The sequence below is a fragment of the Balaenoptera physalus genome (genome assembly GCF_965194825.1).
Source record: "Balaenoptera physalus genome assembly, chromosome: 11".
Classification (NCBI taxonomy): Eukaryota; Metazoa; Chordata; class Mammalia; order Artiodactyla; family Balaenopteridae; genus Balaenoptera; species Balaenoptera physalus.
The window spans coordinates 86,399,549-86,418,866 of NC_138896.1; the positions used below are offsets into that span (position 1 = coordinate 86,399,549).

The 19,318-nt window shown below is 37.9% G+C and overlaps 1 protein-coding gene across 26 annotated transcripts in view; it reads right to left on the minus strand.

The window, feature by feature from the left end:
* The window catches only part of MAGI1 (membrane associated guanylate kinase, WW and PDZ domain containing 1), a 610,830-nt gene that overhangs the window by 97,666 nt on the left and 493,846 nt on the right, over window positions 1–19,318 (minus strand). For 15 of the 26 annotated variants that reach the window (XM_082412051.1, XM_082412069.1, XM_082412068.1 and 12 more), the window contains 3 exons: window positions 13,547–13,748; window positions 4,726–4,808; window positions 546–584 (listed from right to left, as the gene is read on the minus strand). In XM_082412051.1, the coding sequence (XP_082268177.1) occupies window positions 546–584; window positions 4,726–4,808; window positions 13,547–13,748 (324 nt within the window). The remainder of the gene's footprint in view (window positions 1–545; window positions 585–4,725; window positions 4,809–13,546; window positions 13,749–19,318) is intronic. The other 11 variants (XM_082412065.1, XM_082412060.1, XM_082412066.1 and 8 more) reach the window with 2 other exon arrangements.

The window sequence follows — 19,318 nt, forward strand, 5'->3', positions numbered from 1 at the left end:
ACAAGCCATTCACTATGGTTACAAAGTCAACATGTAGCCTGTGACTGAGTAACAATATAATACTAGGACTTAGTAACCATTCAGTTAATCAGTGGAATTGTTGTACTGCTGTTACTCCCACTAAGATCTTTCAGCTAGTCTGGAAGATTTTTGTTTTGCTTTTCTGTATTCCCCATGGAGAAAGCCACCCACACCAAATAAATAAAGAAATGAGCCCGAGATAGATTATAGGAGAGTTCAAGGGACATGGCAAGCATCTATCCCTGTTTTTACTTAATCCTCAATTTACGAGAGTATCTGGCACCGATCTGCTAACTCTCATTCGAGTCCCAATTCCCTCAGACTTCTTCTTTGTAGACACAATTTATTACAACGCTGTGTGATGTCTGCAGTCAGACACATGGGTTGTATACGATTGACCTTTCGGGGCTAAGCCGGAATGAAAATCATAATTGGAGAAGTGTACACTAAAGAAACAGAGGGATTAAGCAAGTCACTGGGGACCAAAGCATCCAGGGCAAGTCATGCAGGCTGGGAGGGTTTACCTAGTTCACTGTCCAGCTCCTCCGTATGGATCCCTTCTTCTCCAAAGGAATAGCAGGAATGAGACAGAAAAGAGAGAAAGAAAAATTCAGATACCAGCACCAAGAAAGGAAACTTCCCTCAAGAAAAACAGCAGCAAACACATCACTTTGTTTTGTCCTTACCTGCATTGTGGCTTATTTCATTGGCTTGACTACTCAACTCGAGACCTCAGTGTAAGTCACAAAATGGGAAGAGCTGATATTGGCAACATAATTATATGGTTCATTTCCTTGCATGGCAAAATAGGGTTTGATTGGTTGTAAAAGATGACAAACACCTTTGCGGTTTCAACGTTCTTATGTGGAAAGTCACTTATTACAGGTCTTATTTCAAGCAAACAAAGCTGTTAGACCTTTCAATATTAGTCTTTTTAATCCTTCAATAATCTTCTAATCAGTGAGGCAAAATTACTTAACTTATAAGTAATACCGCTACCTGAAAAACGGAAGGCGAGGTCAAATTGAGAATACAGGTTCTAAGGTGAGCTACACTTCGTCTTTCAAAAGGAGTTAGAAAACTGAACTACGTCAGGATGATATACATGGGGGAAGTGAGGCTTGAAGGCTGCCCCAAAAGGAGCAGTGGGAGACGGAGTTTATTTTGCATAAGATTTCTAAGTCAAACAGCTCAGAAATAATAGAATGAAAATGTTCTCTGTAATTTCAGTGAGCAAAGCAAGTCAAGATCCTTTCCATTCTTGACCGTCTCTGGCTGTCAGTAAAGCATTTTATTTTGACTGCGAAGAGAACACAGGACAGTACACAACACATCATGTCATAGACAGTCACTCCAGCTACACAGCAGGTGGCTATCCCCTCCACTCTAAGCTCCACAAACACAGGGATCAAGCCTGTTTTCACTACTGCAATATGTTCAGTGCCCACTGAAGTTTTTGATACATAATAGGTACCAAATATTTCTCAAATGGATGAATGAATGTATGAACAAATGAATCGATTATTGACTTTAGTCACCAACACGGCCTTATACACCTTGCAAACTCCTGATTTAAAAACTCTCCAACTGCCAACAATAAGGTTGACACTGGTGTTATTTCCTAAGAAGGGAGTCTTATTTACATAAAATCGTTCATGAAAATGGCCTTTTGAATATTATTTAAAATATCTTTGGGGGCACTCATTCATTTCCTCAAAAATTCTTTAATGAGAACTACTATGTGCCAGTCACTATGCCAGGTGACAGGGACATCGAAATGAGTACAATCAGGCACATCGCTATCCTTCTGGGAAAGGAGACATGGTCAAAGCTCACACAGATAAAAATTAAATTAAAACTGTGATAAGTTCTCTGAAGTTAAGGTACATAATAGACTGACCTAATCATATCTGGGGGCAAAGTCAGGGGAAGAGTCCCTGAGCTGTAATCTGAAGGTTTTGCAAAATTTAATGAAAAGACTTAGAGTGAAAAATGACTAGAATTTAAGCTCTGCAAGAGCAGGGCTTCTTGTTTATTGTGTTCAATGATACATCTGAAATTCCCAGAATGCACTGGACATAGAGAAGGCATTCAATAATTATTTGTGGAATGTAAGCGTATTCTAAGAAGGGAGAACTGCACATCTAACTATCACGGAGCAGGAGCTCGATGAGGACTCGTGGGGATGAAGGACAGAGTACGGGTTGGAACGAGAGTCAGACAAGCTTAGAGACTGAACCGCAAAGAGCTTGGAGACACAAGCCATGGACTTGGCATTTACTGAACAGACCAGAGCCATTAAACAGGGCTTGAGGCGGTGGTGATTGCACAAAGACATTTTAAAAAACTGCTCTGAGTACGGTGTAAGAAGGAGAGTGGGCAAGAGTCTGGGTGGAAGATGAGCATGACCTTGACCAGCATGGTAGAGACAGTGAAGAAAATGGAGAATGGATTCCAGAGACATTTGGGAGGCAAGGTGAACTCAACTGGTAGTACATGGGTTAGAAGTGGGTGTTAAGAAAACTAAAACGTCATGAGGGACTCTTAAGTATGTATGAATTTACCCTCCACTGAGATGGGGAATACTTACAGAAGACCAGATTTGGGGTGGAGGTGGAATCATTAGTTGGGTTTTAATCAGAATGAGTTTAAAGTCTCTTTGAGACAAACAGTGTTATTAAAGATTAAAATACTGGCCTGGAGCTCAAAGGCAAGGTAGGTGAAAGCCTCTAAGTGAACTACTAAAACACAGAAATAACAACAGGACTTATACACTGAAGATCAAAGTCCAAACTAGTTTCTGACTTTTTCGAGACAGGAAAAAGAAAATAGAACATTTTTACAATAAGTATGATGCCATACTGTTACATTTGATATGCATGTGACCTACAGAGAATAGAAAGAAACACAGGAACAACATGGTGACCAACAATGTGATTCTTCTTTGTGTCATGATATAAAAAACAATACAAGGCAGCTTTGTGGTAACTGGCAAGAGAAAAGGCAAATATGGGAACTGATACTTGCCATTGTGGTATAATCTGGTTATATACTTATACCATTTGTGTATAAAGGCACACAGACATACATATAGTTTCTAGTAGAAAAAGAATATATGAATTCTAATGGTGAATGGATAATTACTAAGCATTTGGTATGAATACATACTTGTTCCAAAGGGAATAACATTAACACCAATGACATGAATTCTAAGAACTAAAAATGACCAGCATTGTTAATAAAAACATTCAATAATTCTACTTAATACTTTTACTCCATTTTTCTCAGTAAAAGCTAGTGGAGCCTTCTATTATCTATAAAGTTATATTAACAGGCATTTTCATACATTCCCAGTATAATTATAATGGATACTGACATTGAAGATCTGATGGTAATAAGAGGGCCTAAAATGGCTTCAAAATCATCAGGCATCAAATAAAGATTAAATTTTGTTCTGAGAAGTTTTATGGTTGGATGTATTTTATGTTCTGAACTTTGAAAACTGGTCACCTCTGTATTATATATTAAATAGAATATATGAATAATCAGGACAGTCCATTATCCTTAAGCATGCAAAATAATGCAGCTCCCATGCCTGTTCTGTTTCTTCCTCAGGACTCAGCAACCAAAATAAAATGAGCCTCTCAGCTATGCCTCCTCAGTCAGAAGGATTTGTATTTCCAGTTGAAGTCACCCAGCTAAACATGAACACGCAATTCTATGTTCATTTCATGTAATCTGCGATCCACATATATTCTGGAGTGTAAGGTTTTGACAGGATCATATTTTACTGGCTTACATTTTCAAACAAACCTCAAATTTATACAGACAACAATTCTGCCCCATAGGATAAATTAATAAAGTTTCACTATCTTACAGTAAAATGTGTATTCAAAATTATACTACTAATTCAAATGCCAGAAATCAATGAGTAGCAAAGCAAGCCATTTCCCTTTTAATTCGTCCATGTCAAAAAGCAATTTTGGTAGAACTTAGGATAGACTGAAAGTGAACACATTTGTTCCATCTTAATTTTTTTTCTTTTGCAAAAGTAATTAGAAATTCCAAAGCCTTGAAACAAACTTTTCTTTTTTATGATAGTAACTCTTATAGACAATTGATTCTTTTTTCTTTTAATTAACAGGGAGAGTGGGGCTCAGTCTCTTTTGTGGAAGAATAGACTTTCTCATATTTAGGATATACTCTAAGTCACACACAGATTCCCAATCACAACAAAATCTGCTTTCTTTATGCTAAACCTGGAGAAATAATCAAATTATGAAGCATGAAGAGCTCAAGAAAAGTTCCTGCTTTTTTTTTTCCTCTAAGACTGTCACAATATATGATTAGCGTCCAATAAGTAAGAGATCAGAGCATCTTTGGTTTCTAAATTCCTAGAGACTTTCTAGAATTTTCTCCAAGTTCCTGAAGGCCACAGGTTGCTCTACATTTGAATAGTTTCTGACTGCGCTGAAGTTCTGTTTCTAACAGAGAACTGAGGATGCCTTTATGTTTAAACAAATCGTTCTTTGAAAACAATTTTGCTGATTTCTCTCCTGCTTTTGGAAACCATAGTGCACTTACTAGAAACTGGATTACCTTTCAAAAACCCATTGTTAGAAACCCGGTTGACCTTGCTACAACGCTTTAATATTTGCATGTGTGAACAAGCCCCCTTAAACCCAGACCTTCCTAGCTCCTTACCATCATCTTCACACTCTTCCAGAGGCTTCTGCTGCTTGTTCAGGCACCGAGGGTCTAACCAAGATGTTGTTTTTGTGTTATGGCTGAAATCCAGAAACAAAAACAAGAAATATGTTTGAAAAGAAAAAAAAAAAAGTAAAAAGCTCAATGACAGAAGATTTAAACAGTCTTGAACATTTACTCTCTTCTACCAAAGCAAAGATACTGTCTAACAGCAAACTGAGGCCAGAAGAGAGCCCCGGCTTGGAATTATGAAATGGCTTGAAGAGGGTCTTAGGGAGGCTGCTTCCTTACCCTAAGACATCACCATTCCATCATGGAAAGCTTAAAAGGTAATACCAGCTTTATTTTTGAAAACTGAGCTCCAAATCATACCCCTTGTCTATACGGCCTCCTCTTGTCTAGGCTTATTTTAGTCTTCACATTTGTCAAAGAGCGCATTCCAGTTTATTTTCAATTTGTCTATGACTTAAACGTTGGATGCTGGAATTCACAAAGAAGGCTGCTATTTCACTCGTTATATTACATAAGAATTCCCATGACTGTGTGAAGCTACCTCAATTCATGCAAGTGGCTCGAAGCTGCTAAGACATATCATTCATCGCAGTATCTTAAATTATGCTTCAGACATAGTGAAGGCAACCTCAAATTACCTATCACAAATCGAACTGAGACCAAGGAAAAGCTTGGAAAAGCTGAACATGTCACCCCACTTCCTTCTGGAGGGTCTAGCCCAACCAGAGAGGAAGTGTTTCAATAGACACTGCTGCCCTTCAGTCACGTTAGAAATGCCGGGAGAATAACTGGGAGAATTGACCAGAAGCACATCTGGGACAAACTTCTGGTTGAGCAACCAGTCCATTCTATGCAAACTAAATAAGAGGAGCAAAGAACTACAAGTCCAGCAGTTCAAGCTGCAAACCAGAAACGAAACATAGAAAATTTAAAAAAAATAAAAAAAAATGTTTCCCCGAAGTTTAGGTAGTAATCTAAAGTCTGAAGTTTTGGTTGTAAATACATTGAAAAAATTGTCACACTTTTAAATTTTAGATTCAAATCTTATTAATTGTTGGGAAAAAATTGAGGCTTAAGTGAAAAACAGAATGTGCAAATGTCTACAGACATTATCTCAACTGTGTTAGAAGAAAAAAACAAACGAAAGGTAATACAGTTACAACTAGGATCACCAACAGTACTTATTTGTCCACTTAGAACTATCATAATCTGTTATGTCATTTACATATAAATTACAATTTACTTAATCCTTACAAGAACTCTATGAGAGGAGCATTGTTAGTATTAAAATGATTACTCCCCATTCTCCACATGGGAAAACTGAGGACAAAGATGTGAAGAAACCTGCCCAAGGACACCCTGTTGATAACACGGAATCAAACCCAGGGAGTCCCTCACTGGAACCCATGGTCTGCGCTATTCCTACATAGTAAGAGTGCAAAAATGGTCACTGATGGGAGGGAAGATTATGTGTGATATTTTAAAAAACACTTTTTTATATCAAGATAATTGTAGATTCACATGCAGTTATAAGAACGAACAAAGAGATTCCACATCCCCCCTTACCCAGATGCCACCAAGGGTAACATCTTGCAAAACTATAGTATAAAGTCACAACCAGGATACTAACAGCCAGTCAATATATGGAACATTTCCATCATCACAGGATCTCTCACGTTGCCCTTTGATAGCCACACCCGGTTGCCTTACAATCCCTCCCTTCGAAACACATTTTTAATCCCTGGCAACCACTAATCTGTTCTCCGTGTCCATACTACTGTCATATCAAAAATGTTGCATAAATGAAATCATACAGTATGTAATCTTTTGGGATTTGCATTTTTCATTCAGCATAATTCTCGAGATTGTTGCATACATCAATAATTAATTCTTTTTATTGCTGAGTAGTATTCCATGGCATGAATGTACTACACTTTAACCACTGAAGGACATCTGGGTGGTTTCCAGTTTTTGGCTATTTGGAATAAATCTACTATAAACATTTATGCACAAGCTTTTGTGTGAATATAAGTATTCACCTTTCTGGACAAATGTGCAATGGCTGGGCTGTATGGTAATTACAATGTTTAAGAAACTGCCAAACTGCCACTGTTTTCTGGAATACCACACAATTTTACATACCCACAAGCAATGCAATGTGTGAGTGATATAGTTTCTCTGCATCTTCACCATCATTTAGTGTTGTTACTATTTTTTATTTTAGCCATCCTAATAGCTATATATATACCTATGATATCTTTGTGGTTTTAATTTGCATTTCCCTAATGGCTAATGATGTTGAACATCTTTTCATGTACTTGTTTGCCACCCATATATCTTCTCCAGTAAAATGTCTGTTCATGTCTTTAGTTCATTTTCTAACTGGATTTTTTTTTTTAACTGTTGAGTTTTGAGAGTTCTTTATATATTCTAGATACCAGTTCATTTTGAGATGTGGGGTTTATAAATATTTTCTCCCTGTCTGTAGTTTGTCCTTTCGTTTTCTTAACAGTGTCCTGCAAAGCAAAAGTTTTCATTTTGATGAAGCTGAATTGATCAATTATTCCTTTTAGGATGTTTTTGATGTCAAGTCAAAGAACCCCTTGCCTATTACTAGGTCTCAAAGATTTTCTATGTTTTTTTTCCCCCTAAAAGTTCTACTACTTTACATTTTGTACTTCATGATGATCTATTTTGAGTTAATTTTTTTTTTGTTTCTAAGGCATGAGGTTTAGGTTGAGGTTAATTTATTTGCTTCTGGCTATACACTTGCTCCAGCACCATTTTATTGAAAAGGCTATCTTCCTTACATTGAATTGCTTTTGCAGTCTTTGTTGAAAATCGGTTGGACACATTTGTGGGTCTGTTTCTGGGTTCCATTGATCTATGTGCCTATTTCTTCATCAATACCACACAGCCTTTATTACTGTGGCTATATAATAAGCCTCGATATAGGGCAGACTGATTACTGTGACTTCATTCTTCTTTTCCAAAACTGTTTTATGTATTCTAGTTCCTTTGCCTTTCTATATAAATTTTAGAATAAACTTGTCTATACTAACAAAAAGCGTCACTGAGATTTCCACAGGATTTATATTAAACCTGTACACACATTTGGGGAGAACTGACATCTTTACTATACCAATTCTGAGTCTTTCAATCCATGAATAGACTAGGTCTCTCCATTTATTTAGACTTTCTTTGATTTCTTTCATCAGCATTTTGTAGTTTACAGCATACAAAATCCTACACATGTTTCATTAGATTTATACCTAAGTGGCGTTTTTTTTTAAAGTAAATGTGAATTATATTTTCTTTTGAATTTTGTTGTCTGCTTGTTCATTGTTAGTATATAGATACACAACTGATGTTTGTATGCTTATCTTTTATCTTGCTGAACTCATTTATTCTAGAACTGTCTTGTACATTTCTGGTGATTTTCTAGATAGATAATCAATCTGTGTCTTTTCTTTCCTTTTATTTAGGGTTAGAATTACAGTAAAATGTTGAACAAGAGTGGTAAGAGATAATATCCTTGGCTTATTCCCCATCTTACAGGGAAAGTTTTTTGTCTTTCAGCATTAGGTATAATGTTAGCTGTAGGTTTTTTTATAGATGTTATTTATGAAGTCAAGAAATTCCCCTATGTTCTTATTTTCCTGAAAATTTTTTATCATGAATGAGTGAATTCTGTCAAATACTTTGCATCAATGAAAAAGATCATGTGATTTTTTTTTCTTTACTGGGGTCTTAATATGGTGGATTACACTGATTAATTTTTCAAATACTGAACCAGTCTTTTTTTTTTATAGCTTATGTGTATTGTCTTTCTTTTCTTTTTTTTTTTTTAATATTTATTTATTTATTTATGGCTGTGTTGGGTCTTCGTTTCTGTGCGAGGGCTTTCTCTAGTTGCGGCAAGTGGGGGCCACTCTTCATCGCGGTGCACAGGCCTCTCATTATCGCGGCCTCTCTTGTTGCGGAGCCCAGGCTCCAGACGCGCAGGCTCAGTAATTGTGGCTCACGGGCCTAGTTGCTCCGCGGCATGTGGGATCTTCCCAGACCAGGGCTCGAACCCGTGTCCCCTGCATTGGCAGGCAGATTCTCAACCACTGCGCCACCAGGGAAGCCCTGAACCAGTCTTGTATCCCTGGAATAACTCCCACTTGGGCATGGTATATAATTCTTTTTCTGTATTATTGATTACTATTTGCTAATATTTTGTTATAGGTTTTTGCATCTATATTCAAGAGGATATTGCTCTGCAGTTTTCTTTTTCTTTTTTTTCGTGGACTATCCTTGTTTGATTTTGGTAACAACCTAATACTAGCTTCTTAAACATAATTGGGAAGTGTTCCTCCTCTTCTATTTTCAGGAAGAAATTGTGTAGAAATTTAATTCTTCTTTGAATGGTTCTCCAGTGAAACCATCAGGTTTCTAGAATTTTCTTTTTCAAGAGTTTTTAAATTATAAATTCATTAGGGCTATTTAAATTACCTATTCCATATTGGATGAGTTGTGGTAGTTCGTGCTTCTCAAAGAATTTGGTCCATTTCATCTAAGTTGTCAAATTTATATGTCCACACTTTCTGATAGCATTTTCGTATCTTTCTGATGTCTTCAGGGTCTGCAGTTATTCTTTGTTTAAATTTTAATATTGGTAATTCACATCTTCTCTGATTTTTTCTTTGTCAATCTTGCTAGAGGTTCTTCAATTTTATTAATCTTTTTGAAGAATCTGCTGGTTGTTTCATTGATTATCTCTGCTGTGTTTGCTTTTGATTTCATTAATTTCTGCCCTTTATTATTTCCTTTCACTTATTTCACATTTAATTTGCTTTTCTTTTCTAAGCTCTTAAATTGGGGGCTCAGATTGTTGATTAGAGACTTTTCCTCTTTTCTAATATATATGTGTAGTGCTATAAATTTACCTCTCATCACTGCTTTGACTGTATCCCACCGAAGAGGGTGAGGAGTTCCTTGTTACTGCTGGGTAGGGATGGGAGTTCCAGCTCCGCACTAGGCCTCTTCTGACACCAGCTTGGCTGGGAGGGGTAGGAGTGCCTTGTTACTGTTCCCAACTTGGCTTCCACTAACTCCCTGAGGAGGCTGGGGGCCACTTTAGCATTTTTACCACCAGTGGTGACTCTTCACCAAACCTCCTCTGCCACTACCCCGGCGGGGAGAGAGGCTGCCTTGTTACTGCCACGTCAGGATGGGCATCCAGGCTCCCCCCAACGTGGTCTCCATTGAACTTAGATGAAGAAAGGGGGAGTGCCCATTACTGCCTGGCTACAAAGTCCTAGTTATCTTCTGAGCCTTTTTGGACACCACACTTTCAGGGAGGTTTGAGATCCTAGTTACATCCTGCGAAGGGTAGAGGACTAGGCTTCCCACCTGATCTTTGCTGGCAGAGGTGGGAGCACAGGCTTTTGTGTCTTGTTGGCTGAAGCCCAGCAGTTATTGAATAAAAGCTTCCTGCCTTGCAGGATATCCCTTCCTGGTCCTCTGGCTAGAGAGAGTAGGCTTTTATGAGGGCTTTGTTTTTTGGTCTCCACTTGTTGGTGTTTCTGAGTTACTGGCTTCTTCAGCTCCAAGTCTGGGTTATATGAGGTAAAAAGAAAACTCAGGGAACTCACCACCTGTCATTTCTGTGATCCCAAGTTCCCCAGCCAGTCTGCCTTACTTGTATCTCCTTTCAAAGTCTTCTTATGTCTGTTTTCTTTATAATATCCAGAGTTTGTAAGTCCATGCTTACTTTTTTAATGTTCTTAAATTCCGGTATTTCTTAGATTTCCCATAAACTGTAAAGCTAACATAGACACATATATGTAAAACAAGGTAGATCTGATTCTATAGAAATTTAACTTGCTATTCAATGTAAGATACTCTAAGATGAAGTTCTTTAGAATGAAGGACACCCGAAAACTCATTAACCAGGATATATAATTTAGGCTAAAATAAAAATGGTGTGTATCTAATAATTTAATATCTACAGAATTTGATAGCTGCAGACCAAATCACAGAGTTGTCATAATAAGCCATACTTTTGCATAAATTTTCTATTAAACATTAGGCCAATGAAGATTGGCCTAGCATTGGTTAAAAGCTAAATTAGGTTATGAAAAATAAGCAAATCACTGTACTCTCCTATAAATCAGCCACAGTCTTGGGTCTTTGCTAACCATTTTTACTAAGCACAGTCCTCACTAACCATCAAAATAACCAACTCTCTTTTTTCAAATTCATCAAGTCAGTCTTCAGCAAAACTATTGATACGTTCTTTTTTTTAATAAATTTATTTTATTTATTTTTAATTTTTGGCTGTGTTGGGTCTTCATCACTGTGCGCAGGCTTTCTCTAGTTGCGGGGAGCGGGGGCTACCCTTCGTTGCAGTGTGCGGTGCATGGGCTTCTCACTGCGGTGGCTTCTCCTGTGGCAGAGCATGGGCTCTAGGTGCACAGGCTTCAGTAGTTGCGGTGTGCGGGCTTCAGTAGTTGTGGCACGAGGGCTCGGTAGTTGTGGCTCATAGGCTCTAGAGCACAGGCTCAGTAGTCGTGGCACACGGGCTTAGTTCCTCCGTGGCACACGGGCTTAGTTGCTCCGTGGCATGTGGGATCTTCCCGGAGTAGGGCCCGAACCCATGTCCCTTGCATTGGCAGGCAGATTCTTAACCACTGCGCCACCAGGGAAGCCCCTATTGATACATTCTTTTCCAAAAATTTGAGTATCACATATTACTCTCTATTAGGAATTCCCGTTATATTTTCCTTTGCTCAACATAATTTTTCCTTACTAATGGACGTAACTTTAAAGGCAATTTATTGCAAAAGCTAAGTACAAAATTCTTAGCTTAGAGTTGACATCCATTTTCATAACATTTAAACTCCTCTGTGGTAACCAAATGATGATAAAAATGGTAACAGTAAAAAAAATGCTCAGTAATTAATACTAGCCCACGCTTTACATCCATTATCTCATCTAACTCTCACGAAAATCTGACAGGGTAGGCATGATCCACGACATTCATGTCCTTCTACACACAGGGAAAACTGAGATGCAGAGAGGCCAACTCAAGTTCCCAAGATCATACAAATAGTAAGGGGTAGAAACAACATGAGTTTTTAGGGGAGCTCTTAACCACTATATTTCCCTAACTCCCAGGAAAAGACTTCATCATCCACCCCTGTCTGCAATAAGCATTTGTCATGAACATGAAGACAGAAATGTGGACTGTCCCCTCCTTCTGGTTGGAAAATAACCCAGGAGGTATAGTTCACTCATCTCTGATTTCCTAGGTTAGTTCTGAAAGAGGGTGTTCTGAGACCCAAGCCTTTTCCCTCACTCCCATGTCCTTAGGAAAATTATACTTTCTTACCCTTGCTGATTTTTCTAATTACAAAATATATGCTAGAATATCTATTTGAGTGGAAATATATATTCAAACCCCACAGACATGTATAATGTAGTTAAGAAAATAAATTCTTTAAATTCCTTACTTAACTCAAACTCAAGTGTTAATAGACACTTCCAGAATTTTTCTACACATAGAACTATATCTACATATTCATGGAAAACAAATATACACATATAATAACACAGCAGATATGTGTATATACCCATATATTTTACAAAGGTGCGATACTTCATATGTTGTTCAAAAATGTCCTTTGTTATTGTTCCCTGAACATCAGATCTTCAACATTAATCTATTGGGTTGGCCAAAAAGTTCATTCGAGTTTTTCTGTAACATCTTATGGAAAAACCCAAATGAACTTTTTGGCCAACATGCAGTATTTAAGAAGAACAGACTTACCTATGTTTTTAATTATTTTATAGTTTAATTAATCATTTTGTTTTTCTTTTTTAGTGGTACATAAAACTATGGTGAATCTTAACAGGGAATCTCAACAATAGAGCCAAAGTACAACATTTAAAACATTGACTACTGGTTAAGAAATTACATTATCTTAGATTTTCTAGAATGGTTTCAGGTTTATGTAATTTTTTCCTTTCCAGTACAGGTTACTTGCTAAATGTTTAACTATATAATATTACGTTTTTAATTTTGAAAGACTTTTCAATCTTTATATTCTCAAACTTCAATCCTTATACCTTGCACCATGTAAAAAAATTAACTTAAAATGGATCATAGACATAAATGTAAAATGTAAACTATACAACTTCTAAAAGAAATATAGCAGAAAAAAACTGCACTTTGACTTTGAGTTAGGCAAAGATTTCTTAGCTTCTACACTAAAAACACAATCCACAAAGGAAAACAAAGTGATAAATTAGACTTCATAAAAATTAAGAATTTCTGGCTCTTCAAAAGACACAGTTAAGACAATGAAAAGAAAAGCCAGACTTGAACAAAATGTTTGCAAATCACAAATATAATAAAGGAATTGTATCCAGAATATATGAAGAACTCTTAAAACTCACAAAATAAAAAAAAAGGAAACTACAACCCAATTAAGAAAAAATAAGCAAAGGATTTATATATTCTAAGCTGCTAGATATAGTCTTCATATATAATACCATAATTTATATATACACCATAGTTTAGTTGTCTAACTCTTTAGGGAAATTATTAATCTTATGCTTCCTCCAGCTCTTCAGATTCAATGATTAGGATGTTACGCTAATTGTTTTTTTGTACAAGGCTTGTTAAATTGTAGGAGAGAAGACCATCAGCACATGATCAATCCTTTTACAATAAATTTACATCAGAGCTGCTCGAGAAAGAGAAAGAAGGGAAATGGAAAAAAAGGGAGAGATTCAGGTAGAAATAATGGTACTTTACTCTATAAAATAGACTTCTCCGTTTTCGGTATAGGCCATCTCCCAGTTTTCAGGTAGAGGACCTAAATTATCCTCTGCAGAAAGAGGTAGGTATTGCGGGAACTTCTGAGAAGGGTCCGTGATGGGAGCGGCGATGATGCTACTATTCGCAGGCGGGAGCGTTGCTTCTTGAAGACTGTGCTCTTCTTGGTCACCAGAATCGGCTGTTTAATCACAGGGAGAGAAAAAAAACATCATTAATCATACCCCAGACTGAGGTGTTCACTACCGTGGGCATCTATATTCTTAAAAGCCTTCATCCTTTCCTAATTGCTGGACATCGACTATACTCTGTAGTATTTAGATGAAAGTTCTTTTAATAGAAAACATCAAAATGATGAATCAACTTTATTTTACTGAAAAAGAAAGAAGGGAAAAGCATGCTCAAATAATGCATTGCTCACAATGCTGGAAATGTCAAAGAAGAAACATATTCATGACTCAAACCCTCAAGTCCCTTAAACTAAGAAGGCCGTCAGATCGCAGACTGAGCTGCACTCTCATCCCGTAGGTATCATTTGGTTTCATGACTGAAGAGGACTTTTGGAGGCGAGAAAAAAATCAAATCCAAAACGTTTAGAATATGGAGACAGCTTTACCACTGAGTCAGATTCTAGCCTCTTTGGGAAAAGTGAAGCAAATGTTACTGTGAAAACCAGGACAGTCACGCCCAGAACAGTATTGCTGGTGGACTGCTTTGACTTGAGTCCTGAAGGCTCTAAGTACCTGAGTCTCCTTGCCTTCTTATTAACTAGAAACATCATGAGGTGATGTCATCGAAGTCTCCACAGACGGCATTGTTGACATTCTCAATCTCCATGGGGCTTTAAAACATATTAATCTGGGGGTGTAGTCATTTTCTATCTCCCACAGTAATTCTTCTGCAGACATTTCTGATTTACTCAAAGCAGACTGAGGAATAATAAAAGGCTGTTTTCAAATCTTCCTCCGATGAAGAGCTCCCAACAACACACATGAGAATAAAGGTAATCCAAAAGTTGGATGGAGGACATGTCAAGCCTATTAAACAACCACCTCCACCAAAAATCCACCGCCGTTGAAGAGGCTGACTGGTCTTTCCCTGCCTTGCATCTATCCCCTCGTCTTCTGGTACCACCGCTCAGATCTCCATTTGGAAATCATCTCCTCCATTCAAGGTCCATGTGGTCCAGGTGGGGACTGACTTATACCCACTCCAAGTTCATGCAGTGGGCCCAAGTCACACCCATATCACTCTTGCCTTTATGACTGGATCAAGCACATGATCCAAGGCAAACTAATGTAGGCATGGAAGTGCTTGCTGGAACTATCAAGCAAGAGGTAGCCTCTTGATGCTGAAGTTATTAAGCTGATAGAGTCTCATGTTGTAAAGCTTGGCAAAACTTGTCTGAAAATTAAACCCATGTAGAGGAAAGCAGATGAAATACAGAGAAAGTCACCTAATACCCCTGATGAAGCCTCTCTGATTTCATGTACTCCTGGCCTCTTCAATTGCTTGATCTCCTAAATTCCCTTTCCTGCTGAAACCGATTTGAGTTGATTTTACAATTTGCACCCATGAGCGCAGGTTAATAAAACAACTGTAAGTTTGAAGGAAGAAGAGGAAATTAGGCCACTATGGAAGAAAAATTTTGAAATTACTAATCAATAGCAAAAATTCAAAACATGGCAAGAATTAAGAGATTCACCCTTAATTCTCTAGAAGCCAAAATGTATTCATTTCTGGTACATCATTGGAAGGTACCCTTCTTAAGCTTAAGCGTATGTAAGAATCACCTGGAGAGATTTTTGTTTGTTTGTTTTGTTTAATATTTATTTATTTATTTATTTATTTAGTTGCACCAGGTCTTAGATGTGGCATGTGGGCTCCTTAGTTGCAGCACGTGGGCTCCTTAGTTGTGGCATGTGAACTCCTAGTTGCAGCATGCATGTGGGATCTAATTCCCCGACCAGGGACGAACCCAGGCCCCCTGCATTGGGAGTGTGGAGTCTTAGCCACTGTGCTACCAGTGAAGTCCCTGGAGAGATTGCTAAAATGCAGACATTGCTCCCTACTTCAGACAATAGATTTGGAATTCGGTTCAAAAATGTGTATTTTGAGCGCACCCAGGTGATGGAGATTCAAGTACAAGCATTACACTTTGAAGACAGAGATAAAAAAAGTGCTCAACAACAAAAAATCACCAGAACCTTTCGCTTCTAGGAGGGGTTTTGCCCAGCTGGCAATGCGCCAGGGTACGGTGCAGCCTCAGGGTACAGATTCCTATGACCACTGACGCCAGGTCGGAGACACAAATGATGTATGTCTAGAACGCTGGAGAGGGTGTATCCTTTCTGAAGGGAGCAGAGAACTCAGTGCCAGGCAATTAGCATCCTGGAGAAAAGTGGACTCAGCGTTTCCGGATTTCTGATTTTTTCAAGAGAAGGTGGAAATCTGTATTTTTATGTAAAAACTTCTAATTTTCCAATCCTAATTCCTTTTAAAAATAAAGCGGTGTAGCACAAGCAAGAAAATGAAAGATAGTGATTATAAGCACTGACTCTGAAGCCAGACTGCTTGAGTCTGAATCCTGGCTTTACTCTTGACTAACTTGGGAAACACACTCAACCTCTATGTGCCTTAGTTTCCTTATCTGTAAAATGGGGATAATAACAGTACTTACCTCATAAGGTTGTGGGGAGGATTAGTTTATGTAAAGCACTCAGTACAGTAAACATTATCTTCTTCATTAAAGTTGTTATTATTAATTTTTGTTTGCAGGGCAGAGCTGGCCCTCAGGCTGCCAATTCGTTACAAATAGGCAGAAAAAGGATGGATTTGACGTCAAACCACAGAACAAATCATAGTGTGCCTATTTCTAGCTGTGTGACTTTAGAAGAGACTTTACCTTTCTGAGGATTTGTTTCCTCATCTGTAAAATGGGCATAACACACACACCACAAAAATGGAACGATTCAATGCATGCAAAACGCCTGCAAAAGTGCCTGGAGCTCAGTGAGTGCTCAACAGAGCCCAGGACTGGGATCTGCTACTGGAAATACCAAGGGCCAAGGTCAGCGATCATCTATTAATATGATATTTCAGAGTCAGAGAAATGCTGGGACAATAGTAGACATTCAGTAATTTTACTGAAACATTTTAATTAACCGATTTTAATAGAAACTGGATGTAACAGGAAAAGGGTGGTGGCCATAGGTGGGCCACTACATATGAAAAGAGAAACGACTTGGTTTAATACTGAATGTACACAATTCATGGAAAGGGGAGGGGAAGAAGAGGGGAGGAAAAAGTCCTGCCAGTACTCCAAAACCTCGACTACATGAAGGGAATATTAGCTCACTGAAAAAATATATATGTAATTTTAATTTACTAGAGAAATAAGAAATCCCTCCAGCAACTAGACCTTATCTTAAATTATCCAAATATTTTTTATTTTATATGTTTTCAGTGTCTTCTTTAAAAAAAGAAAAGCTTTATTTACATATGATTGACATACAAAAATCTATAGATATCAATTTTTCAGCTTTACTGAGGTATAGTTGACAAATAAAACTAAGATATTTCAAATGCACATTGTGATGATTTGATACACATGTACATTGTCAAAGAATTCCTTCCATCTGGTTAATTTTTTTAAAAAGGTGATAGATATTTAATGTATACAACTTGATATATTTGGTTTTCTGTTTCTTCCTTCTAGTTCGGGAGAACCTTAAAACAATCTCATTCTCTGAAAGAAAATCAGAAGTCCAAAAATGAGAGATTGGGGCAGACATAGAGCAGATTCCAAAACTTCATAGTCCTAATCATGGCTTTGACTTTACACATGCTCTGACTTCAAAAACTCTTTCATTTAATTTACCAAACATTTAAGAGTACTGCTATCACTCTCTTACTAAAGACTGCCAATGCATCCAAAGAGGACAGGTAGAATGAATTACTGGAACACAGACTGGGTAAGCAAACAGGAGGCTGGATTCCTGCATTGTCTAGTGAGCTTAACACACGCTATTCCTCAGTGTTCTCATCTGCAAAATGGGGACGATAATACTTAGGCTGCCTATCTCTCAAGATTTCCAGGAGGTTTATAGGATACATGTGAAAATGATTCATAACCGTAAGTAAACATGTAAAACATTTCCATTCATGGTAAATCAGAAGCTTCCCAAGCATTTACATACACAGACACACTTGGGAGCATTTGAAGGTGACTTTGACAACATAAGCTGATGTCAAACATACATTCTGGAGCTTATTTTAAATTACACATGCATTCAGATTTATGTGCCTTCCTCACTGTGTACATAACCAGTCAAAACCTTTGAGGCTACAAAAGGCTAATAAACTTGACTTAAAACACAAATAACACAGTGGATGAGCCACGCAGATTCTGGAGTCAGACTTTTTGGGCTGAAATGACAGCTTTCACCCTCACTGGCTCTGTGATACTGGACAAGCGATTAGACCTCCCTAGTATATGCATGAGAGCATAGCAAAGTGTCTGCCACAGAGCACTGGGGAACCATTAGCTCTTTTGGTAATATCATTACCTCTTGACATTCCAAAGCAATATTATATCATTAACTGCTAATGATAAAGAAGCATCAGCAGTCTAATGTTCAACAATAGGGAGGCTGTTGGGAAAACAAGCTTAGGAACACAATTAAATAACATTTTTGGTGTCTCTTAGAGGTGGTTAATGGATGGATCAGCGACTTTTTGGTTGCGGTGGTTTGTTATATATTTTTCAAGTTGTCTATAATGAACAAAATACTTTCACAAATGTTTTAATTTACTTGCATAAATAACTGTGTGCTTTGCCCAACAGTGTAGTTAGTCTACCTTCATGAAGCACACATAAACAGTGTTCTCTCTCCAGGGCCTCCTTTAGGTCTGTAATTTGGGCATAATTTGTAGGAGACTGTCCTACTGCCTTGTGTTCAACAGTCAAGTTCTACGGTGAGAATCTGGGATGACCGCTCATTACTCAGCTCCTGCCTCCATCTTTGGCTGCAGAAAGGAAGGAAGGAAGGAAGGAAGAAGCAACCTCCCCAGGATGCTCCTGGCCTTAAACTCCCTGCTCTTTTACCAGTAGATAGTGTTAATGTTATTTAGGCATGTTATTTAGACATTTTGTGCCCCCTTCAAAAGACCCAAGCAGAAGTCAGCTGAGATTGTACCAAGAGCCTGTTATTAAAAATATCCTGCTAAATATCATTTTAAATAGCTCCATAGTGTTTGTACATTTGAATCTGACACTCATGCCTCTATCACAATTGGCTCAACCAGGAGCCAAGACTCCATTATGGTACTGCCACTCTGTGCTCGAAGCAGCTGGTGGACTGCTACTTAAAGAGGTTCGGAGCGCAAGATGCTTTGACACAGCTAGCTTGATACACATACCACAGACTGGGTAGTCTCAATTATTTGAAAGAATTCATATGAGTCAGGGTATGACATGTTGTCAGCTGTCATACTTGTAGTTTGGTAAGTGAGGAGGCATTTATTCAAAATATCCCTTCCGTATTGAAGATGCCCCATCACTTGTGTATCTCAAAATCAAGTCTCTCTCCATGCATCCCATCAGGCGCCACTTGGCTTTCTTTTTTGTGTGCAGAAACTAATGATCAGACTGCCTTTAGCAATGATGACCCGGGCCCAGGTGTTTTTTTGTTTTTTGTTTTCCAACACCAGGAATTCAAGTAGGGATGTTATGAGGTCAGATTTTCTGAG